At 42.2% G+C, this 23,512-nt stretch overlaps 1 protein-coding gene across 2 annotated transcripts in view; it reads left to right on the forward strand.

The window, feature by feature from the left end:
* LOC145458414 (pecanex-like protein 1) overlaps window positions 1–23,512 on the forward strand; it is a 37,669-nt gene that overhangs the window by 8,864 nt on the left and 5,293 nt on the right. For both annotated transcript variants that reach the window (XM_080336778.1, XM_080336779.1), the window contains exons 9-43: window positions 181–248; window positions 349–413; window positions 792–864; window positions 1,550–2,234; window positions 2,667–2,709; window positions 2,778–2,826; window positions 2,997–3,063; window positions 3,530–3,722; window positions 4,312–4,463; window positions 5,551–5,671; window positions 5,734–5,832; window positions 6,275–6,380; window positions 6,636–6,769; window positions 7,501–7,687; window positions 7,782–7,956; window positions 8,023–8,133; window positions 8,831–8,928; window positions 8,986–9,083; window positions 9,434–9,572; window positions 9,634–9,726; window positions 12,206–12,349; window positions 12,413–12,555; window positions 14,313–14,490; window positions 14,912–15,150; window positions 16,185–16,334; window positions 16,397–16,521; window positions 17,703–17,842; window positions 18,347–18,457; window positions 19,482–19,712; window positions 20,074–20,177; window positions 21,335–21,504; window positions 21,573–21,714; window positions 22,151–22,377; window positions 23,073–23,199; window positions 23,302–23,429. In XM_080336778.1, the coding sequence (XP_080192904.1) occupies window positions 181–248; window positions 349–413; window positions 792–864; window positions 1,550–2,234; window positions 2,667–2,709; window positions 2,778–2,826; window positions 2,997–3,063; window positions 3,530–3,722; window positions 4,312–4,463; window positions 5,551–5,671; window positions 5,734–5,832; window positions 6,275–6,380; window positions 6,636–6,769; window positions 7,501–7,687; window positions 7,782–7,956; window positions 8,023–8,133; window positions 8,831–8,928; window positions 8,986–9,083; window positions 9,434–9,572; window positions 9,634–9,726; window positions 12,206–12,349; window positions 12,413–12,555; window positions 14,313–14,490; window positions 14,912–15,150; window positions 16,185–16,334; window positions 16,397–16,521; window positions 17,703–17,842; window positions 18,347–18,457; window positions 19,482–19,712; window positions 20,074–20,177; window positions 21,335–21,504; window positions 21,573–21,714; window positions 22,151–22,377; window positions 23,073–23,199; window positions 23,302–23,429 (5,115 nt within the window). The remainder of the gene's footprint in view (window positions 1–180; window positions 249–348; window positions 414–791; window positions 865–1,549; window positions 2,235–2,666; window positions 2,710–2,777; window positions 2,827–2,996; window positions 3,064–3,529; window positions 3,723–4,311; window positions 4,464–5,550; window positions 5,672–5,733; window positions 5,833–6,274; window positions 6,381–6,635; window positions 6,770–7,500; window positions 7,688–7,781; window positions 7,957–8,022; window positions 8,134–8,830; window positions 8,929–8,985; window positions 9,084–9,433; window positions 9,573–9,633; window positions 9,727–12,205; window positions 12,350–12,412; window positions 12,556–14,312; window positions 14,491–14,911; window positions 15,151–16,184; window positions 16,335–16,396; window positions 16,522–17,702; window positions 17,843–18,346; window positions 18,458–19,481; window positions 19,713–20,073; window positions 20,178–21,334; window positions 21,505–21,572; window positions 21,715–22,150; window positions 22,378–23,072; window positions 23,200–23,301; window positions 23,430–23,512) is intronic.

Below are 23,512 nucleotides of genomic sequence, written 5' to 3' on the forward strand. Positions count from 1 at the left end.
TTCCTTCCTGTCGCTCTACTGACAACTTGCCCATATCAGGCTCTGGGATGCTCATGCGATTAATAATACAATTTGCAGTAACTAGACTGCAAACTGTATTCTTGGGTTCATGCTCTTCCTCTGCATCCGCGGCTGAGTGTGAAAATTGTTCTATTTTACAAATATTGCGATATTTTTCAGTTGTGAAAGACGCAGCGAGCACTTCAGCAACCATGGACAAAGAAAAGACGACGGTCCCTACAGACCAGGTAATAAGCGGCTTCGGTAATACCTTTTAAATTTCATTGCTCAGAAACTCAGGCCATGTGTTACGTTGATTGAAAATTCAACAAATGTACATTTATTAAGAATGCCGAGGAATCAGGGAGGGATTCGTCCGGGATTGGTGCCACGCAAATTCAAAAAGCTACTGTGTAAGAATTATTTTTTACACTCTACACTTTCGCGATGCGCTTTACGCCTGAGATACATACCTGACCTTTCGTGTCGACATGGAATGATCCATTTTCCCAGCTGCAGAAACAATTTTTGCTATCACATGTTACAGTGTTTTAGCAATTTCCGAGTCAGGATTAGGGTTAAGCTGTATCCGGAGGTGGGCATCGTAGTGAGCGTCTGTTCTCGAGCAGAAGTAGAAGTATCGTGGTCAAGTCACGTGCTCGAGTATCGTATGCTCAAGTGTCTCATTATAAACTGTGGTTTTTCATTGCGTCACATGCGCAAATTTCGTAAAACCTGCAAAACACTGTGTTTGCCTTGTTGTTTTGATTTTGTGTTTTTTCTTCAAAAAGGGAGACAGAGAAGGACAACCCCTCCTCGGATCAAGAGCTGCTGACCAGAGACCCGGTTTTAGGAGCGCAAAGGGTACGCACGTTCATTAGGGCTGTTCGGAAAACACTTTTACTTCAAATTTTACTGGCTATTGGATAAAATTGTTAGGTTGGCTAATAAAACGTTACACACCAAATTTAACTCAATTCCAACGTATAGAAGCATTGCTATAAAAGAAAAAAGTTTTAGAGTTAATAAATAAAATAAATTCATTACAAAATTTTTTCAAATGTTACCGACTTTCCTTTGAAATTGTTAGGCTATATAAAATTTGGCTTAGTTCCAACCAATGGAAGCAAAGTTATTGCAGTAGAAAATTTTGGATTTGAAAAATATTTATCGTAGGTAGTTCTATGATAAATAATTGAAGAATTTCCCACAGTAAATGATATTTTTTTCAAATCCAAAACTTTCTGCTCAAATTGAGCTTTATTTTTGGAAAATCATTTTTTCGAACACTTAACAATTTCGTGAGGTTTCCAGTCAAATTTGAAAAATTTTGTATTTTAATTTTTATATCCAAAACTTCTTTCTCTTATAGCAATGCTTCTACAGGTTGGAACTGAGCCAAATTTGGTGTGCAGCGTGTTTTTTTAGCCAACCTAACAATTTCATCGAATATCCATTATAATTTGAAGAAAAAAGTTATTTTGAACAATCCTAGTGCTTACACTTTTACACTCACCGACTGATCCTAACCGCGTGTCTTTATTCAAAGTCTTTCCGATACGCGTCGGACCGCCTACTCTTCTTCCAGAGACGCTCCTCGTACACGGTCAATTCTCTGCGGCAGGTGGCGCCCGAGCGGCGGGGCAGACGCGGCATGTCAACTGTGCCGCCTTACGGGGGCCGCAGGGCCGGGTCCTCGCCGGGACGCGGGCCATCCTCACTTAAAAGACTTCTGAGTTTGTGGCACCGGGACTCTAGCCTACAATCTGAAGGGCCGGTGCCCGGGTCGCCGGGGCAAGTGTCGCCTGGGGAGGTCAGGCTCACTGGGATTTCAGTCGATGACTCTGAATTGCCAGTCATAAGCCCGGATAGTGCCAACGGGGGCAAGGGGTTGGGCGGTAGTAACGAATTGGAGGGTTCGTCTAGAAATTCAAACCCACACTTTAGCGAGACCCACACCCCGGAAAGGAAGGCGGAAGAGCTGGGGAAGAGTGGGTCGGGCCCTGGCGGGTCACGTAAAGTCAAAAAGAAAAAAGCAGACCGGGAGCGGCTTTCGGTGAGCCTGGTCCGGTCGGAACGACCAGGCACTCCGGTGCCTGGGGACGAATATTTACGGGACGGTGGACGGGAGTTGGGAAAGGGGCGTTGGCGAGAGTCGGGGTCGGATACGGATGAGTTTATCAATAAACTGATTGGGGACAGCGCGGCGTGGCAAGGGAACGCCGTCAGCCCTGGTCAGTTACATTCTTTGGTTGTTGCCTTGTTGCGCATGTTTCGATAGTAGTACTGACAAAGAGATAGAAATTTATTTTGTCAAAAAAATATCCATGGATTTGCTGGAAAAACTATGGCTAATTATAATCAGTATTGACTGTTACCGGAGTTTTGATCGTGCTGAACTTTTGGGTCCAAGGTACTTGCGTTGTTCTATCTCGGGCCAATTTTCTACGTTAAGAACATGGATTGCAACTGTTTCTGTTTCGGCAATTCTAAAACGTGGCCCCTTTAATCCATCTCCCAGGATTCCATGGAATGCTTTTTCAACGGCAGAACTTGAATGGTCCAAATTTGAATTTTCATTTTTCTGGATGATATTTTCCTGATCGTCAATTTACTGTTTTAATTTTCATCATGGTGGTCGTTTAACGGTAGCGGTTTTGTTTCAGATGTCAATATCTTAGACGTCATTGATGGAATAGATGGCGGCGGGTTCGTGGAAATGAATTTTAATCGCGAAAGTGTTTCTCTGAATATATTGTTGGAACGTTTTCTTGCAGGGAGCGTCCGAGGGTTGTCAAAAGGGCGTCGGCAGTATGGATGCACGATGTAAGTTGTGAGTTTGTAACTAGGTCGGGATGAGATCAGATATCTGTAAGTGTAAAGTAAAAATAGTAGCATGCTGCCCCATTGATATCAAGTACAAGACTGTGACATGGACCCGTTCTATTAACTTTTGTTTGTGCCACAAACTGATAACTTTCCGCTTCTTCCGTCAGGACGCGCTCGACCGGCCGCCACTTCCACCACTGAGCGGAATGTCCTGCCGTCCACACCCTGTCACAAGTGAGTGGTCTGTCTATCGGTTGCATTGTAGAACGAATAGCGTTTATCGGACACTTCGCCGATAATGATAAAGTGAATCAGATTGAGCTACCTCGTGTGCGTGAAGTACCTTTGCTTTTTTGGAGTACTCAAGCAGACTTTGCCTGCTTGCGCTACTTACTCAAATGAAGACTCTCTATCATGTGAACTTAATGTCTTTTAGAAAAGTCCACCTGTTTGACCTGTTTGCATTGTCATTACTGGTTTTGTTCAGGCTTTTCGTAAAAAACTTGGGGGAAGTAGTTCGAGTTGAGAAAAATCATCTCCAGTACCCCAAAAAGTAAAGTTACTTTTGATACTGACCCACCTCTGCCCGTACTCGAGTATTTCGGATCATGGCGGTGTTGCTTTTACGCGAGTAGCGTTTTTAAAATTTATTTATTTTTCCGCCCAAGTCAAACTGTGAAATTTCGCATCTTTTCCCAAGGTAACGCGGATCAAATTCACGGCGCCCGTTCGCAATTTTACCCACGTGCCGGAGACGCGCGGCCTTTGCCTCGTACCAGGTCGCGGAGAGTGCGTCACCCTGCGGGAGAATCTCGGTCGAGAGTGACGTCCAACACTAGTGAAGACAGCGGCTCCGTCACGTCGATGAAACCTATTCCTATCCCCGGTTCTACGTAAGTAGGATTCCCAAACTTAGCAATATGACGTTGGTAATACACCTTGAACATTTCGATGAAATGAAATAAGTAGCAATAATACAGTAATTTGAGTATTGCAATGAACAATACTACAATCATGTTGGCAAATATATTCGCTCTTTAAGCTGTGAGTGGATAGATAATAAATTTACAATATTGAAATTCTGTGAAAAAATAACTGAATAAATTCGCGATTATTTGAATAGCCTGTTATCTCACATTGTGCTTCTGCATTTTTTGAGTACTCAAGTAAGTTGTGCCCACTTACACTACTCACCGAAGTGGTTATTTTTTTACGGTAATTCCACTTCTGCTGCTATCCTTTTTGCGCTTTGTATTTTGTAATGGTAGAAAGTAGATTTTTGTATATGTCTGCATTTTTGTCGTACGAACTGAACGAACTAACCTGTAATTGGATTTATCTGCCAAAATTGCACCCATCCGTGGTGTCATTTTGCGTTTTTCCAAAATCCACCCCGCGCAATTCTGTAAGTAACCACCTCCCGTCAACGCCTTATACGAATCCTCAACCAAGTCGACTTTCAGAAATTTCTTATATCTTTAGCGGCGTCGCTTCGACCACCTTTGATTGCAACAATCCCGATGACATGCCGCCTCAGATTGTCAGGAAACTGAAGGAGACCGAAGATAACACAAGCGCTCACATTGCTGTCGAACATGACGACACCAGCGTCGGTGCTACGCATGCATTTCAAGGTACCGACAAAATTTTGGTCTGTTCTGGACGTTTTTGTGAGCAGCGAACGTACGAATACTGCGAATTCATGGCTTGCTGAATATAATTCAAGTAGACGAAGAAAATGTGAGGTCTGTGATGTACTCTTCTAGTGAATGTGAATACACCTACGTTTAGTGGTGACTCGGAGGGAGCTACTTTTTAAATTGCGAGATGCGACTTTGCGTCTAGCGCAAAATCACGCATTAGGCTAATCAGATACAAACGCTATGTGGCTGGGTAGTTATACGATTTTGCTCGCAATAGCAGTGCAAAGTCGTCAATAAGATGCATCCACTTAGCAAGAGCTGAAGTACGAAAAGTTGCGCTTCTAAAACTGAAGAGTAGAAGTGAAAGTAGCCTAAGAACGTAATCACTTGACTAATATGGTTGGCGGTACTAAACTTGAGTATTGCTTTCACAACTACATTCATTGCAGTAAAGAATTTATTAACTCGAAGACTTTATTATTGTGCTTATTATTGTGCCGTTAACTCTCGATAAGGGGCACACGAAAAGTCTTCGAGTTAATAAATTCTTTACTGCAATGAATGTAGTTGTGAAAGCAATACTCACTTGAACTCACTTGAACTTGAAGTAACGAGACGAGGAAAAACATACTTACTCCCAAAAAGGAGACAAGATTTCACTCGTAATAACGCTGTAAAGTTATCAATAATCTACTTTATTGCGCCTTCAAAAGTATCGAGTAGAAATGTAATTAGTCTAGAACATCATCATTTGAGTGAGTAACGAAATGAGGCAAAACAGTGGAAATCCTTTGTTACATACCACCTGGCGACAACAGGCTATCGTGGAAACGGCATTGTATAATATGGAAGAGCTAAATTTGGCTGCAGATCAATTTAAGACTACACACAAAGTAGGAAGGAGTATTTTGAGAATCACAGATTAACTGGAATCAACAAAACTCCTTACTTACTAGTTTGTCAATCGTCAGTTTGCTCCTTAATCCACCAATTTTCAGAGTAACTTTGACTTTCCTATTTTTGTAATCTCGGTAACTTGTTTTTTTCGTAATGGTACGTCATACGCGTGAATGTTTAGATGAGCACGGGAATTGGCTGACGTACACTTTCGGGGAATCCACTGGCACGGCGCAGATGATATCTTCCAATAACCCCACCGTGAACAGGTCGAGGAGACGGCGTAGAACGCTATCGTCGACGTAGGATCACTCGCGTCTGTATCTATTTCACATCACTTATTTTCGTACATTGTTCCTTTCAGGCAAGCCGGTAACTCGTCAGACGAAGCCAAAAGCCCGCCTAGCGCCTCAGACAGCCGCTCGCGGAGGAGATTTGAGTTTCCAAGCCTGAGAAGTTTCAGGTGATTTTACGAAATATCATTTTTGCCCGTCGTAGGGGGTTATAACGTTGATTTCGTTGACACCTGTTGTGACCTAGTCTTTGTGATAATTTTCTGAACTGCACAACCGGGATTAAGTTCTGAGAAGCCTAACCAAAAATTTGGGCAGCTGATGACTAAAAGGTCATGAATTTCGCCCAGTGCTAATCCTAATCACGGCCTCGTCTAGTCTAAAAAGCTATCTTATAACTAAAAAAACAATGATTAAAGGTATGATCACTTTTGCCCAGCCCCAGTGATTATTAGTGTCATTTGTGTAGCTATCATGACCTGTGGTGAGCACTGGAGGTAGGACAGGGTAAGGACTAATTTTATAAGGACATTGTAGTTAGTTTTATAGTTTATAGTTGAAGTTTCAACATCGGCCTTTCATGGACCCTCTAAAACTAGTCTGCATTTGCAGTGGCGCCCGTATGCACCGGGGCATGGACCTGCCCGCTTTTCTTGAGTCTGACGTAAGCGGCAGTTTGAATCACGACTGGCAGGACATGTCGCCTATCGATTTGATGGTGAGTCGGTTTGGTTTTAGAATCGTATCAGTTGCTGATGTGAATGTTCTGCGGCATTTTTTGTCTCTGGTTTAGTGGTAAATGTGGCCACTCCAGTAGCTTATTACGTAATTAAAAGGGTTATGTGACGCAATGCTTTTGTTTGGAACTACATAATATAAAGATTTTGTCGGCGCTGTACAGGAACTATCTAATATGATTTCAACTGATCGGTATTTACACAAATAAAACGTTGCCTCTGACGTGGAATTCTAGCTCGACCACGTCGCCCCTCCGCGTCGCAGACCGACCACGCCCAAAGTGAAGTTGTCCTACAAGTTCAAGCTCTTGCCGTTCAAGTCAATAGTGTTGCAATACGACCGTCTTTCTCTTCTTGATCTCTTGGACAGGTTCGTACGCTTACGATGGTATTTTTAACGTGATTATATACACGTCTAAGGTAGGGTGGCTGATGAAAGCTCGCAACGCTCGGCTTATATCTCACTATGACAGTGTTTCTCAACCGTTGGTCCCTGGTCCTATGCCGGTTGCATCAATTTTTCAGGCAGTCCGCCAAATATCGTTGGATGTCCACTTTAAACATCTCGGGAATATCAAGTTTCTGTAAGATTCCATTTCTTCTGGCCATATCTTAGCCTCGGTTAGCTTTGTCATACTGTGTCGCATATGTTTCAATTTTCGTCTAAATTGCACCATAGAGGATGTCGAAGGCTTTTGAAAGTAGCCAGCTGCTCGTTTGAGACCAGTGTGAAAGCTACGATGACTGCTCAAACAAAATTTGGCGAAAAAGTTTAGCGACATTTGACTGTATAATAGAGTCCGGTAAACGACAAAGTCATATTTCTTGCAATAGAACTCTGACGGTAAAATCGAGTTGGTGGTTTTAACTGGCCTTTGCCTTGCGGAAACTGCAATAGAAACACACGTAACAGATGTAAAATCAAAATCACGATGGCAAATTTGTCATGAAATTTAAGTTCCGTCATTTGTTTTGTTGCGTTTACATACTGAATTAATTTTTGTACTTGGAAGTTCAACGGTTCACAGAATTTGAAGGCTGGGAACGTTGAGAACTGCTGCCCTATAATGCAACGCATTGTTATTCTGCTTGTGCTTTTAGGAATCGCTACCTTTTCGAAAACTGGCTGTCCACTCTGCTCGCGATACTGGTGGCGGTTCTCGGCCTGGTTCTGTTGCAGAAAGGCTTCTTCTACGACGTTTGGCCACTGTGGTTTTGCGTCGTCATAGCGACCGCGCAGTATTCTCTCATCAGCAGCGTGCAGCCCGATTCCGCCTCGCCCACTCATGTAATTTCATTTTTTTGTTTTCCTGGATGCTTTTATCAAAAAATCGTGGTGGGATCGCATGAATTTGTTTCGACACTTTTTCTTTTCTTTTCAGGGTTTCAATCGCGTCATCGCTTACAGCCGTCCGATTTACTTCTGCGTCGTCGCTTTACTTATTTTACTTTTCGATTATCTCGGCAATGGGAGCGTACGCATCCCCAACACTTACGTATATGCAGGTCTTTACTTCACGAAGGCCAGCTGTTTAGTAGCAAGAAATGTTTTATTAGGTAACCTTGCTCGTTGCGCCGTGTTTTCGAAAAAGTCTCATTCCGACGGTCTCTTGTTTTTTTCAGTTTTTATCATGAGCCTTCCTTTCGTATTTCTGCTCGGGCTTCTTCCCCAGATCAACACGTTTGCGATGTATCTCGCGGAGCAAACGGAGATTCATATGTTCGGGGGATCTGGTAAGATTCTGACTGGATAAATTGATGTGAAGTATGGAGCAGTTTTAAATAGGCTTGCATAACTTTTAGAAGTGAAATGGTAATGAGCAGTGATTCCCAACCGCGGCTCTGATTGACCTCTGAATATGCCTCAAAAATGTAACAAACGGTTGTCGCTTGTTCCTATGAATAATTATAGACAATTTGAAATGAGGGATATTAGTTATGTCTAAAGCCGTCCAAGGCCGCTTTTGAAAACTGGGATAGAGAATTCTTGCAGACTAGCGGACAAATACCCGTCAGACAACGATATATATTGAGTTCTGCTGGTCACGGACCTTTATATATTGTGTCGGTAAAGAGTATATTTCGACACAATTTTACTGACATTAAAATAACGGCTCATAGCCAAGTAAAAATGCAATAGGTCCAATATTACTCGGGATACAATCCCCCGCAAACTTGTGCATGAAGTGCTGGAATGTTCAAGAACTATCACATAACGAGATAATAGTATGTTGTAGTTGGCTCTCACACCTAATAAAGGGTACATATTTCAACTGTCTTGATCAAAACGGATCAGTCAAACATCCAAATTTTCATAGCCCGACTCGTGATAAAGGGTTACGTTGTCCTGCCTTACTTTGGAAGTTCTTAGTTCTTGTGCAATTGAAATAATACCCCGGAAATCGCAGCGATCCAATTTTTCTTGTGGCAGCGTCCAACAGCCTCCAATCAGCGGCGTTCAGTTTGTTGAGAAGCACCGTCTTTTCGCTGTCCGTTTTCGGGTTCTGCTACGGTGGAATGAAGACCGAGGTATGGGCCCATATCGATTCTGTTTTAGTGTCGTTATCAAAATTTTGCTGATTTCAGGAAGGAAGCCAGCACCTTCTGTATTCCGTGTTTTGTGGGCTCCTGGTCTCCGTATCATATCATTTAAGTCGGCAGACTAACGATCCAGTTCATATATGGTAAATTACACACTTAACCAATAAATGTCCAAATGAATAGTAGTTCCTTATCGAAAAAAACCCGAACATTTTCAGCTGACACTCGTCTGGATTAAGCATCAACTAGTAGAGAATTTATAAGAATGTATATTAAAACAGTCGAAATCCGGTATGGACGCAGTTATGAGTTAACTACTGAAAATATATAAAGTTCTATTGAATTCTCTACTAGTTACTAACGATAACCCTTGACACTGTGCCTCAGCTGAAAATGCTGGGGTTTATTTCAATATGAATATCTTGTCCAACCGTATATTGAAGTTCTGTACTTGGAAGAGTCTGGCTGCATCTAGCGTTTCTCTGTCTGTTAGGAGAATCATTCGCGCAAAACTGTTTTCCGGAAAGACAGAGGACGACTCCGAAGTCGGTGATGCGGAAAACGGGGTCGTGACCCCACGCGTCGAAGACAGCCCGGACCAAATCAGCACTCGTTACGTTCACGAGACTTTGGTTTGTGTTTGTTTGTGCGGAAATGTTTGCCGCAGTTTTACCGATATGTGTGTCGTCGCAGAGCCAAAGGCTGCAGTCTGATATCGTTATCTGTCCACTTCTGGCTATTTTTGCTTTCGCCATTCATTGCAGTACCGCGTTCACAGTGTTGCAGGTATGGGTTTGGGTTTCTTATACCGGATACTGAATAAGAATGAATGGAGCTGTTGACAAAGTTTGAAATATTTCTGATAAATTTGCCCGCCTAAATTTAGCGAGTCGAGAGTTTGTGAAATGCAACTGGCTATGCCAATGGTGCTATGCTGATTAGTATCCAATGTATTTAAACTTCAACAACCTGAATTCTGTTATAAACATGTTACAAACACGAAATCAAAGCACACGTGACATAATGATTGGCAATAATTACTAGAACTATACTATTCAGAGTCAAAGTGTACGAAATATACGAACCTTACAGCCCCCAACTGGTTTTATATTTTGAACTAGCTAACAAGCTACAAACGTGTTTACTAGGGTTGTCCAAAATTTGGAAAATCTTACAAATCCTCCATTGTAATGTCTTATTCTATAGATTATTGATAAAAAACGACACTAGGCCTAAAAGAAGCTCACAAGGAGGCCGTTAAGATTTCGTGCAAAGCGTTTGAAAGTAGCTGCTGAAGAATGGGCGTGCCACCGACCATAGAACGGCGAGAAGACTAGTAATCACGAAAGCACGGCTCTTGATTTGCTAATCGGCTATGCTTCAATGGCCACGACAGCACCAGCTTGCTGATTAGGTGATCAAGAAGTCTGCTACCGGCGGCGATTGTGAAAGCGCATTGCATGTAGGTTGGCAGATAATGATTTAGGATTGATTCAGGGTATGTTGAGGTATGAAATGCATGAAGAACAAACAGCTGCTTCACAAAAACGTCCAAAGCATGACCGCTTTATTGTGAAGGAAACCGCCGCAGCCTATATGCCTTTTGTTTTCAACGAGGGAAATCATAGGCGCTTATGCAAGTGGCGAGGGATTCCTAGTTTCAGAAAGGATATATCATTATTGAATACAAATATAAAGCGTAACAACGACACTATTAGTTGGGTGATCTTATTGGGCTCAGGTGGTAGTACATAGTTGAAGTTTTGAATGCTCTAAGGATCGGCTGAATCGGCGGGTTATGCTTGGCACTTATCAGATGCTTACATCAAATTGTATTCACTTGCAAGTGTTGTCAAAGTCCTTAATGATGACCCATGAAAGCGGTGTAATAGTAAGCACATACTATGCTGGATATGATATGTCAATGATATGGAAAAGTCCTTAATAATCGCGCAGAAAAGGGATGTAAAGGTAAGCACAGAAAATACTGCATAGTGCATAGTATCCAGCATAGTTTGTATATCATATCAATCACAGTATGTGTGTGCTTACATTTACACCTCGTTTCTGCGGCATCATTTGGGACTTTGAAAACACTTACAAGTGAATTCAATTTGCTGTAAACATCTGATAAGTGCCAGGCCTAACCGTCTGATTCAGCCGATCCTTCAACTTCAACTATGTACTACAACCTGAGCCCAATAAGATCACACAAATTATAGTGTCGTTGTTAAGCTTTATATTTGTATTCAATAATGATATATCCTTTCTTAAACTAGGAATCCGTCGCCACTTGCATAAGCGCCGATGCTTTCCCTCGTTGTAAACAAGGCATACAGGCTACGGCGGTTTCCTTCACAGTAAAGCGGTCATGCTTTAGACGATTTTGTGAAGCAGCTGTGGCTTGTTCATCATGTATTTCGTACCTCAACATACCCTGAATCAGCCTTAAACCATAATCTGTCAACCTACATACAATGCGCTTTCAGAATCGCCGCCGGTAGCAGACTCCTTGATCACCTAATCAGCAAGCTGCTGATGTCGTGGTCATTGAAGCATAGCAGATTAGCCAATCAAGAGCCGTGGTTTCGTGATTACTAGTCTTCTCGCCGTTCTATGGTCGGTGGCACGCCCATTTTTCAGCAGCTACTTTCAAACGCTTTGCACGAAATCTTAACGGCCTCCTTGTGAGCATCTTTTAGGCCTAGTGTCGTTTTTTATCAATAATCTATAGAATAAGACATTACAACAAGGATTTGTAAGATTTTCCAAATTTTGGACAACCCTAGTGTTTACAGAGTAAATGAGCGGCTTACAATTACTTACAATAGAACAACTGCAATTAGTGTTGCGAGCACGAGCATTCTTAATATTGATGAAACTGAGGTTACACCGAAAGTATTTGTTTCTTAACGGTCATAAGACGATATTGACAGGATATGATATCACCCGTATAGGCTTTTTCCTTGGTTATGTAGGAAAATAAAACAAACATAAATGAAATACTAAACCAAATATATATAACAGAGCGACACTAAAGTGAAGCATACGTTTCCCTTTTTAACATTCTTCGCTTGCCCGCGGCACACAATTTCAATTCGACCGACGTACGCAGTGCTAATGTTGAGTGACATATGAACCAAAACAACAACTGCATTTACTGAAAATACACTACAAAGATAGGCTTGTTAGATATTTTAATTTCGCAGCCAAATGAAATCGGCTGAAAGTGATTTTGAGTCGCCTATCTGCCTTTTCTTTCCAGTCCGTCTTGAGTATTGTACTATACGTGATCGCCGGAACCATAGGCTTCACCCTTCATTACCTCATGCCACAGCTACGCAAGCACCTGCCGTGGCTGCTGTTCTCCAAGCCTATCCTGAAAGCGCGAGAGTATGCCTTGTTCGAGGTGCTGTTCGATCCGTTTTGACCGCGTGTTTGGCAAATATTTGACAAATATTTTGCCCGACAGATCACTGAGGCTGCGAGCGTTATGTGGTTCGAAAAGGCGTTCATATGGCTCACTTTCACAGAGAGAAACTTTATCTATCCGCTGGTTATTATGAATCAGCTGACGACAGATGCTGGGAATGTTGTGGGGTTGTATGGTCTCGGGTGAGTGCCGCTCGTTCTGTTTCTGTTCGATAACTAAGGAGGAATATTTTATGTACTGTGCGATTCGAGATGTCTGAATAATCCCAAAAAGTAGCAGTACTTGGTTACTGACCTGTGTTTATGTAACATCTGATACATTGTGATGCGTTGTCTAAGGGTGGAGCCCAATTCTTCTCCTCAACTAAGTACTGCTTAAATGCGAATCCCCACTCAACTAAAAATCGATTGGTACTCAGCGTTGAGTGCGCGCCAATTCTCTCTACTCAGTTAAGTATCGATTTCCAGACGTCGTTTTCCGAGATAGCGTTGCCAGATTTTTTTCGCCTTCGACCGGACACGTGTGAACGATTTTGTCTTGACAACACGACGCTGTCGTCCCTATTTCGTCACTGACCTACAAAGTAGACGCAGTTCTCACTGATTTATCTAAATGCAATGAATGCCCTCAGCTGATCCACACTCTTTGAAGATGACCCAATAGAAATATATCAATCCTTGAAGATACCCAGAACTTTCCTGTGCCCCACAGAAGTATATTTGCAAGACGCTACAAACCCATTCGAAATTTATGAAGATAAGTTTCACAGCAGGTGAACACGTAAGTGCAGGCCTGATAGAACAAAAGAATGCGTCTATATCGTGAAAACAAATGGAAAAATTAACATATTTTCAGGATTTCTTTCCAATTATCCTTGAACCATTCACTTTGCCCCTCTACCATTCAACTTCCCGAAATACCCAGACCCACCCGACATTTTCTCCCTTAAATATATTCAGTATTTCTTGTTTCCAATAGCTTATTGCTGCTATCGTCTAAATTGGCTTGAAGGTATAGCGAATCCATCCCAACACTGATATTATCATGCAGAAACTCTATCAGCTGATCGAGGTTCATGCTAGGGGTCTGTTCAAGATGCTTCGTCTATTTAATTGTGGGAAGAGCATGCGTAATATTAATAATAATCGTTAAGTTATATTTTTGATCTGAACAAGTCACACACAATGTAGAATGCGATAAGACACAATGCGATGTAATGAACAGATATGAGGATATCGAACGACACGCAGTTGCGATCTCTTTTTTTATACTGACATCCACCTCGGCCTAGCTAGAGTGCCCGATGTCAGAGTTCTTTTCGATGTTGATATTTTTGAAGCCACGGCCCTTTCAAGTTCTTTTCGTTCCTTGTGAGTGCTTTCTTTCGTCGGGTCTTTTTCTGGGCTTTTTTGTCGCCATAAGAACGGCGACGGCGGGGGATGCTAGCGCATTGACACTGCAGAAGTTACCATGCCGGTATACCGAGATGACGTACGGCAAGAAGTCGAAAGGGTACAGAAGATAATTACAAATACAATTATAAAAACAACATCCGTCCAAGCGCCACTGATGTCATTCGCTCAGCAGAACCTCACATCACGAAATAGTGTACCTATATACGACAATACCGGTACTCCGGTATTTGGCGGGTGTTGCCTGCAGTTGGCTGCTCGACCGTGAAAATTGACATCTAAGTCTGGTGGTGCGCTGACTTAGATTTGAGTGCCGATCTGGACGCATTTGAGTGTGAGTATACTTTTTGGCGTGAGTTGAGTAACGAACTCGTTGCTGAGTAGAGAATCGCCACTCAGCAGAGAAATTGGGCTCCACCCTAACTACATCAATTAGTAGCTAATGAAGTCTGGGAGCCCATGTTGTTAGCACGGGTCGCAGCCTTTGATGTGACGCTGATATTTTACTATCGTTGCTCTCTCCGCAGGTGGGGCACTGTCATACTGACGTTCGTCGGTATGAAATTGATGAGGAGCTCGTACGGGGTCACCTCGATGCATTACGCCGCTCTCGCCTTTTCCGCGTTGTACATAACGTACGATTCACAAAACTCGGGCGATTCCATTTTGATCACATACTTCTTAGCGACAATTCTTTTTGTAAAGGTGAGTCGGCATGGAAGTTACTCCGAGCTGGAATTCTGTGTTTTATTCTAGCATCTCATTCTGATTATCAGTATGTTTCCTGCCCTGTTTAGCATAATACTAGCGATAACTGAGAACTGATAACTAGCTACTAAAGTAGAAGACAGTAACGCTGTAAATTTCTGATCAATTTCATGTGAAAGTAGCAATTTCAGAGACATCTGAAAACTACCAAGGGCCAGGTTTCAACACTTGGTCTTGGCCTACGGGTCGCTTACTATTAGCTACTTTTAGAAATTGCAAGATATGCCTTCAGGATTAAGTAAAAATGACTAGACATAGGTAAAATCTTGCAAATATATTCGGTTGCAATGATAAATTATTTAACTCGTGCGTTTCTCATGGCGAATTTGTGCTTGTCACATAATCATCTCTTTTTCAGTTTCAAGACATGATGCTCAAGTTGCAATTCGTTTTTGTCTACATCGCCCCGTGGCAAATCACGTGGGGCTCCACGTTCCACGCGTTCGCGCAGCCCGTGTCCGTACCGCACAGCGGCATGCTGCTCATCAACACTGTGATTTCGTCTTTGTTCCATGCGCCGCTAGCACCCTTTCTGGGCAGCGCCATATTTGTATCTTCCTACATGAGACCGCTGAAGTTCTGGGAGAAGAATTACAAGTGAGATTTACGATTTTCTTGTAGTCGCTAACAATTTTGCCGTGGTTATCAGTGAATTCGGCACTTGGCATTAATGTGAAATAACTATTATTATTATTGTTAAAGTGATGCGTTAACATTGTATTAGTAAATGTATTAACGTGAAATAACTATTATTATTGTTGAAGTGATGCGTTAACATTGTATTAGTAAATGGGAAAAGGAATGTTTTACTGAATGTGAGCATCAATTGTAATATAAGGCAAGTGGCGACGTAGAATTTGGCATCAAACAAAAATGCAGTAACTATGATTATTGTAAAAGCGATTTATCACTATCGTAATAATTAATTCGAAAATGAATGTTTCACTACATATGAGTCTGAATTGTATTATATGGCACTTGGTGTAGTTGGCATTAGAAATGTATTAACTAGTATATGAAAGCGATGCATCAACGTTGTATTAATAAATTCGAAAATGAATGTTTCACTCAATGTTATCAAAGATTGTCAGTTATGGCATTTGTGAATTCGGCATCTGGAATTCTACATTAAAAATTCAATAATTATTATTGTCATGAAACCAATGTATCAATATTGTATTAACAAATTCGAGAATGAATGTTTCATTGAATGTGTGCGTTAATTGTACTATAAGGCACTTGTATTTATATATTAGCCTGCATACCAATTTGGCACGTGGTTTGTATGTTTAACGTATTCGAGTTAGGGGTCAGGTTAGGATTAGGATTAGGGGTCACGAATTGACGAATTTAAAATCCCAAATTCACCAAGCGCCTCATTCACCACATGATCCTGTTGCTGTGCAGAAATTATAAAACTTCGCCAGCCAAAATGCGGAGTTTTAAACAACTATGCTGTTGGCTAGCTCTAAGTGGGTAGTGTAGTGGTGGATACGTTTCTTGACTGATTTCACTTCAAATTGAGCAACGACCTTTGCAAGGTGTCGAGTCCAACTTGTTATTTTCAACACTGTTGCACAACTTCATGTATGTAGTCTAGTTGTAACGGGCTTACGTCTTCATTTTTCAAGCACCAAACGGGTTGACCATTCCAACACGCGACTAGCGTCTCAAATCGACCGCGGGCCATCATCGGACGACAACAATCTCAATTCCATCTTCTACGAGCACTTGACGCTGTCGTTACAGAAAAGCCTGTGCGGAGACATTGCAATAGGGCGGTGAGTGCGAAATTTGGATGTTTTCGCTGTGTTACGTGTTTTTTACCGGCTCTCGATTTCAGATGGGGCTGTGTTTATCCCGGGGACTGCTTCATCATGACTTCGGACTATCTGAACGCTCTCGTGCACATTATACAGAAGGGAAACGGGGTGATTGCGTTTCAAGTCCGTGGACTGGAATTTAGCGGTAATTCTGATTTATAGCATGAATCCGGTGCTGACTTGGCGAAATTGAGTAGCTGAGTGATTCTCTCCCAGAATCGAGAAATTCGTGTATCACTCATTGGGCTGACTAGGGGTGGGTGCGGTGATTCGGGTTTTATTGGTCAGGGCTAGCACGGAAAATTCAAAATTAATAGAAACTCAGTGGAGATGTTTGAAATTGAATAAGATGTTCATCTTTTTCACCAGAAACGTTTCGAGCTGACACTGATGCGTTTACAGAAACACATACGGAAACCTTGTTTAACGATAAACCTGATCCCCAGGGGTGGGCGACCTTTTTGCGATTTACGGCCGGATTTCGATTACTCATGTAGCCTACGGCCGCATTCTAGGACATAGTCGCAATAAACTAACTGGACACCAAATCTCATGTTAAACTGTCCATGGCCATTTCCTGTGATCTCCGGACTAATCTACCCTTTCATATCTTCATACTATACACATCGAAATCGCGAGTGGTCATGTAATGAATAGTTACTAGGAGTGGTTATGGTCACGCCAAGCGCGAAAATTTTTTTCTATTCGCGTATGAATTTCGTCATTAATAATAGTAGTTTCACATATTACTATCGAATATTTATCCCTTCTCGGCCCATGTGATCAGATTCACCGGTAGAGTTGATGTAATGATTGTTTTCAAAAATTTAGGGCAAGTTATAAATGATGATGCATGTGGCCAATTGTTATTAGTCACTTTGTTGCATGCTGCTATTTCTAGGCCTCAAATCTGGATTGTCGGTATAGTGGTGAGATATTGGAATCTCCCAAACGTATCGGAAACAAATTTCTTTCATGACGAGCACACGATTCCAAGCCGCATTGAATCGCGCGGAACGCAAAGAAAATTTCAAAGATTGATTAATCTCTCAAAAATTCGGGAGTCAATTCGTAAATTCAATTTTCGTGGCGATGGCCGCCAACACATACTAATTACGTGTCTACGGCCGCAGGTTGCCCCCTGGTTATCGCTAATTGTGATGATAACCCCTGATTAGTGTCAGCTCGAAGCTTCATATATTATGAATAATTATTTAAAGATATTATGAGATACTGTACTCCTAAGTGCCTTTGCGTATCTAATTCAATTTAGGCCGGCCAAAATCTTGAATCAGATACAAATCCTTTTGTTCAATCCTCTTCCAGGCACCTACTGTCAACAGAGGGAAGTGGAAGCAATCGTCGAGACGTTCGAAAATCGAAAATGCTGCTGTTGCTCGCCAGGGCACCCGCGGAACATGCTGTCGTTCAACATGGCGATGCAGATGAGATGGCTCGCCTGGCAGGTATGCATGTATGGAATCGTCTGTAGCTGGTGATCGAGTACTACTTTTCAGAGTGCCATGACTAGTTTTGCTGGCTTGTACTACTAAGTCGTGCGCTTATGTCTGCACGACGTTTCACGCAACCTGAATATGGTTTCGAAGTTTCAAACCATTTATGGTGCGATTATTCATTTTGCGTTAGTCACGAAGAGGCATCTTGCAATTTTAGAAATAGACCGCCTTAATCAAGTGCTAAAAGTTTGCTCGATCAAACCTCTGTTTTGAAACCATACTCGAGTACTTTTCATAACTTTGGTTTTCTATCTCAACTTGAAGTAATTTTTTGAAATAGTTACTTCTGGCTGTAATTGAGTGAAAATTTACAACGTTGTTGCTATTACTGGTAGCAAATATTATTACTTTGACCCCCTGCACCAAGTGCTTATAAATGATTGCGGTTTCTTCTGATTTAGCAATCACTCGTTTTTAGACCGGCGTCTGTGTGATTCATTTCTGTTATCCCAGATCCAAACCACCAACTTTGTACTAGACGGTTACAGCATTTCCGATATCAGCGCCACCAGCATGCTCGGTGTTTACGACCTGAGAAAAGTACTGCTTTCCTACATGGTCAAGGTGAGATGCGCCAGCGTGAATTAGATCGCATACGGTGTTGTAGAAGTAATCGACTGGGGAAAGGGATGAATCACGTTGAATCTATACTGGCATAGTGATTGTTAGCTAAACATCTACTGGTTGTAAAATTTATTTGTCTGTCGATTAATGGTTACCTCATTACGACATCGTATAAAGTATCTCATTACGACATCGTATAAAGGTCACAATGTGAGCGTTGTACTTTCGGAGGTACGCAGCCCACTATGACCATATTTATCTGCACTCAACTACTCTAAACTCTGGACACCAGACCGGACAGCTGCCTTATTCGTTCAAAATTCTCGGGAAATAGAACAAAAGTAAAAATTAGACAAAAAAACTATTCGGACTCAGGGTCGCAATTCTTATGGTCAGGTTATGACACAACAAACAGTACTTCGGTCCTTTCAACGCAAGATGAGTGATTATGGTGAAAAAAAGTCGATCCATCCATGACCAATCTGCAATAAACTCATATAAGTATAATCCTTATACTGGCTTTTACTTCGGTACAATTGCGTCTGTGCTGTGGGACAGAATGGTACTGATAAGTGTTCTGCAGCTAAAAGCTTGATTTTCAATTTCTTACTCTTTTGTGGAGTACTTTAATCAGGAGAGAATAGTCTTTCAGCCCTTGAAGATTTACTGTGCTATTTTAACCTTCCCTATGTGTCTTGCACAGTAATTAAGTAAATTGTATATAGTAATTCTTGAATAATTTCCTATCGAGATACAGTGCTGCAATTCATTAAGTACGCAGCACAACAGTATTTTGATACTATGCTGTGTGCGTTTACGCATGGCCATGCAACGAACAATTGACAAAGCCGTTTCCACGCTTAATTCGGCCTAAACTGACCAAAGTGTCCGAATTAAGCGTACGCTACTGTATTTTCAAACCATTTTTGCTAACTATTTTGTGTGGCGACTGGCCCAACATGAATAAAATCTCTGTTTTGATTAAAAAAAACAATAAAAATATAAATGTTACTGTTGCGTTCAGAGCGTGCTGTATTTTCTAATCACGCACAAATCGCTGGAGACGTGGCTCCACAACGAGGGCATCGAAGCGGCGATGAACACGTGCGAGGTAGCGGAATACGTTGACGTGGACACCAGTTTTTCGGTCACCATCCATGACGATTACGACTTGTGTCTGTCCGGCATATCGCGAGCAATGTTCAAGTCCGTTTACGGCGCGTGGATACGTCACTGCGTCTCAAAACGCGATCAAGTAAGACGCTTCGTGTCGAAGACGCTTCGTGTCGGTATTGGCATGATAAATTACGAACGATTCTATAACAGTGGTTTTCAGGGTCGCACTTCTTCATTCACTCGACCTGACTCGGTCATTTTCTTAAAAATGAAAAATGACTCGAGTCAATTTGTGTATTGACTCGACTTGTACTGGGATTCCAGATTGGGTCAGCAGACCCCGGGGGTTTGCTCTAACCCTGCATAAGAAACAATTGTACGATAATTTGACGTGGTATCGAATGTGGTGATAATACTGGTTTCAATCTGCTCGTTACCGAATCTGATACTGGATTCCAAATCGGAATGGTTGCCGTATTTCACTGTGACGTTTCATTCAGGCCCTGGGAAATGACGATGAATCAAAGTTGGTGACACTTTCCTTTATGGTGTCCGTGTTGTGTAGGAGAGCACTCGGCACAGCGTCTGTCAACCTTACGGCAAGGTATTGATTTTAGCCTGTGGACCTTTTACTTTTTTGATCACGTATTAAACCGAGTTATGTCATGCAGTAAGGCAGGCCGAAGCTTTCATTTGTTGTGGCGATGTTCGGTTTTACATTTGATGTATAGGCAGGGTTGCCATGCCACCTTTAATTATAAGATTTGTTCATAATTTTTACTTTTGTCCTGATTTTCAAAACTGAGGTGTCGCAGACGAAAGTGATGACCTTTTTCTGCTCATCAGCTCACCAAAAGAGCAGTGAACAGCTGCGTATAGGGCTGAAGAGTGTTTGGGCTTACCTCTGGATGAACTGATTTAATAAATCCAAATCCAGCTTCAGAACAATTGTGAATATGTATCTGATCTGAATCCGATCAAAATTATCACAACATCTGGTTTCTTCAAATCCAAATCCATGCTCAACTCTGGTATACTTTACCTACGGCTGTGTACGTAATAATATTGTACCACTTATGATGCTATGATCATAGTGTCCTATATGGTGTCGACACAGGCAAATCCCACGCCTCAGTGAAATTGTATCACGTCACAATTTCCATTTGGCTACAGGCAATTTGACGGTCATTTTTGACCGGCTTGCCGAGCATTAAATTTGGTGAAACTGGTATCAATCGAAAGCTGACTCTCCACTGTTTACGAAAATATAAATTTTTTTTCGCTCGTGGCCCTGGAATTCCCACAATCAGCGTCGAATTTTTCATTGTTATGGAGATTGGCATTGGGACGCAACAATGCTGTCTGGCGAAACGAGAGAGTAGCTCAGGACGTAACAATGCTGTCTTGCGAAACGAGATAGTAGCTCAAGAGAAAAAGAGCCAGACACCATTGTTGCGTCCCAATGCCAATCTCCATAACAATGAAAAATTCGAGGCTGATTGTGGGAGTTCCAGGGACACGAGTGGAATAAAATTTATATTTTCGTAATCAGTGCGGAGTCAGCTTTCGATTGATACCCGTTTTACCAATTTTAATGCTCGTCAAGCCCGTCAAAAATGACCGTCAAATTGCCTGTAGCTAAATGGAAATTGTGACGTGATACAATTTCACTGAGGCGTGAGATTTGCCTGTGTCGACACCATATAGGACACTATGCTATGATAGTAATAGCTTCTCATTGATTCTCATTGTTATTTTCAGTCACGTTGCCATGGAATCCTTCATGTACGGCCTGCACTCGCTGTTCAAGGGTGACTTTCGAATAACGTCTCAAAAGGACGAATGGATATTTAGCGACATGGACCTGCTGCACAATGTCGTCGTGCCTGGAGTCAGAATGGCGATCAAACTGCACCAAGACCATTTCCAAAGTGAGAAGTCTGCGTTTTTGGAGATTTTTAGGGGGGAGATTAACGGGCTATGCCTTTCATTCTCACAGATATGGACGAGGACGAACAGAACTGGAACCTGCTCTACGACAGGATAGCGACCAACGCCGAAGGGATGGTGATAACTCACGAAGGAGACCCGGAATGGAGACGGGCAGTTTTAGCGAATCGAGAGTCCCTGCTAGCTTTAAGGTTCGTTCCTTGGAGTTGAAGTATTTGGTTTTATCAAGTTTTAGGTTTATTAATCTTTTAACTTATTCTGTGATAAATTAAATACATGGGAGTATGGTGCGTCAGCAGATAGCGGACCGCGGTAAGTTGTGGATGCTCGCTAATTGGCAGCGCTGACGAGTGTTTCTAATGAGAAATCCACTGCAACTCTTCCTGTTTTCTTATGGCTGATTGAGTTCCTGCATACGAGAGAATGATACGAGCAAAGCCCTTTGTATATTTTGGTCGAAACAGTGTACTACGAATTGCTGAATAGCGAATGGGCTAAGAAGTATTGGAGATGGAATGGGCATTTCAATAATAGGTGTTTCCACCTGCCGACTTGAATTTTTAGTCTAGCCACAAGATTGGCTGTTGTTAACTTATGCTGTGTTAGCTAACGATGTTTTGCTTCCAGGCATGTGGCAGGCGAAGCTGTCGACACCTACTTTGTTGTGACGTTACGGAAACGATCCCAGGGATTTCGCGTTGTCCGTGTCAACAAGGAGTGCGTCAAGGGCCTCTGGGCCGGGCAGCAGCAGGAGCTGGTCTTTCTGAGGAACAGCAATCCTGAACGGGGCAGCATTCAAAACGCGAAGCAGGTCCTGCGGAATATGATCAACTCTTCGTGCGATCAGCCGATCGGTGAGCTAATAGACAAGATAGCCTAATAGTGCAGCATCCGGCTTCTTGATCGGTAGGTCGTGGGTTAAATCCCCGGTTTGGTCAGACTAAAGGGCGGATTGGTAAAACTGGTATTTGTGGCTACACCGCTTGACAGTCCGTATTTCCGGGATGGCATGGAGAGGTGGCGCAAGCCCTAAAAAGCCTTACTGGTCTATTTAGGCACATTTTTTATCCAGCGGCACTCGTGCACTCATGGTATGCATATAGACAGATCGTGTGTATGTATATCGTGAATCGATGTATATGCCGCATAAGGATGAAAATACGTAACGTCCTATTCCTATGATGAATTAAATATCCATTTGAATTTATTTTGCATTGAACATTCGTTTTTACGTAGACTATACTGTGACTGCTGTAATTACACTACGCGACTGTACAATACAGGATAGGATATGTAGCTTAGACGTGAAAATGTGTGGACACAGCGTGCTGCAGTGATCTATAATGAAGTAGCAACTTCTATTGTTGTCGGTGTGCTCAAATAGCTTTTGCCTGCTTGGTTATATCTTCAGACTACTGCCACACGAACAGTTTTTACACCAATCTTTTTACAATTTGGATATTGAAAACTAGAATGTTATATCTCTAACATGTTATTCCCGCTTAGTAGCCTGTCATGAAAGTAACTTGAACCCGCGCAAATTCAACAGGATATCCCATCTACGTCTCGCCCGTCACCACGTCTTTCTCCAACACACATCCGAGCTACCGAGAGATTACCGGCCGGCCGATGAGCTTGCAGGGAGTCGGGAACGCGCTCGTCAATTGTTGGAACTGGTGGGTTTAATATACATCGAGAATAAGGACAGATCTTATAAATAGGGACAATGTAGTTGTATAGTTGTAACGACACCAGTTGAATAAACCCTGTTCTACTAGGATCCTGCAAAGCTGCGGGGCCGGCTGTAACAGCGGGGGAAGTGCAGGGATCCATTTCGGTAACGAGCAAGCCGGTAGGACTTCGGTTGTACCCCAGCCGACTCAAGTCACTGTCCCGCCTGTTTCTGGTAAGTTTGTATTCTGTTTGGATATGAGTAGGGCTATTATTTTGACACGAAAACGAAATTTCTGACAGTTAGTGACATTTGTT

This window comes from Botryllus schlosseri, chromosome 16 (genome assembly GCF_051294905.1).
Source record: "Botryllus schlosseri isolate E-star chromosome 16, Bs_hap1, whole genome shotgun sequence".
Taxonomy (NCBI): Eukaryota; Metazoa; Chordata; class Ascidiacea; order Stolidobranchia; family Styelidae; genus Botryllus; species Botryllus schlosseri.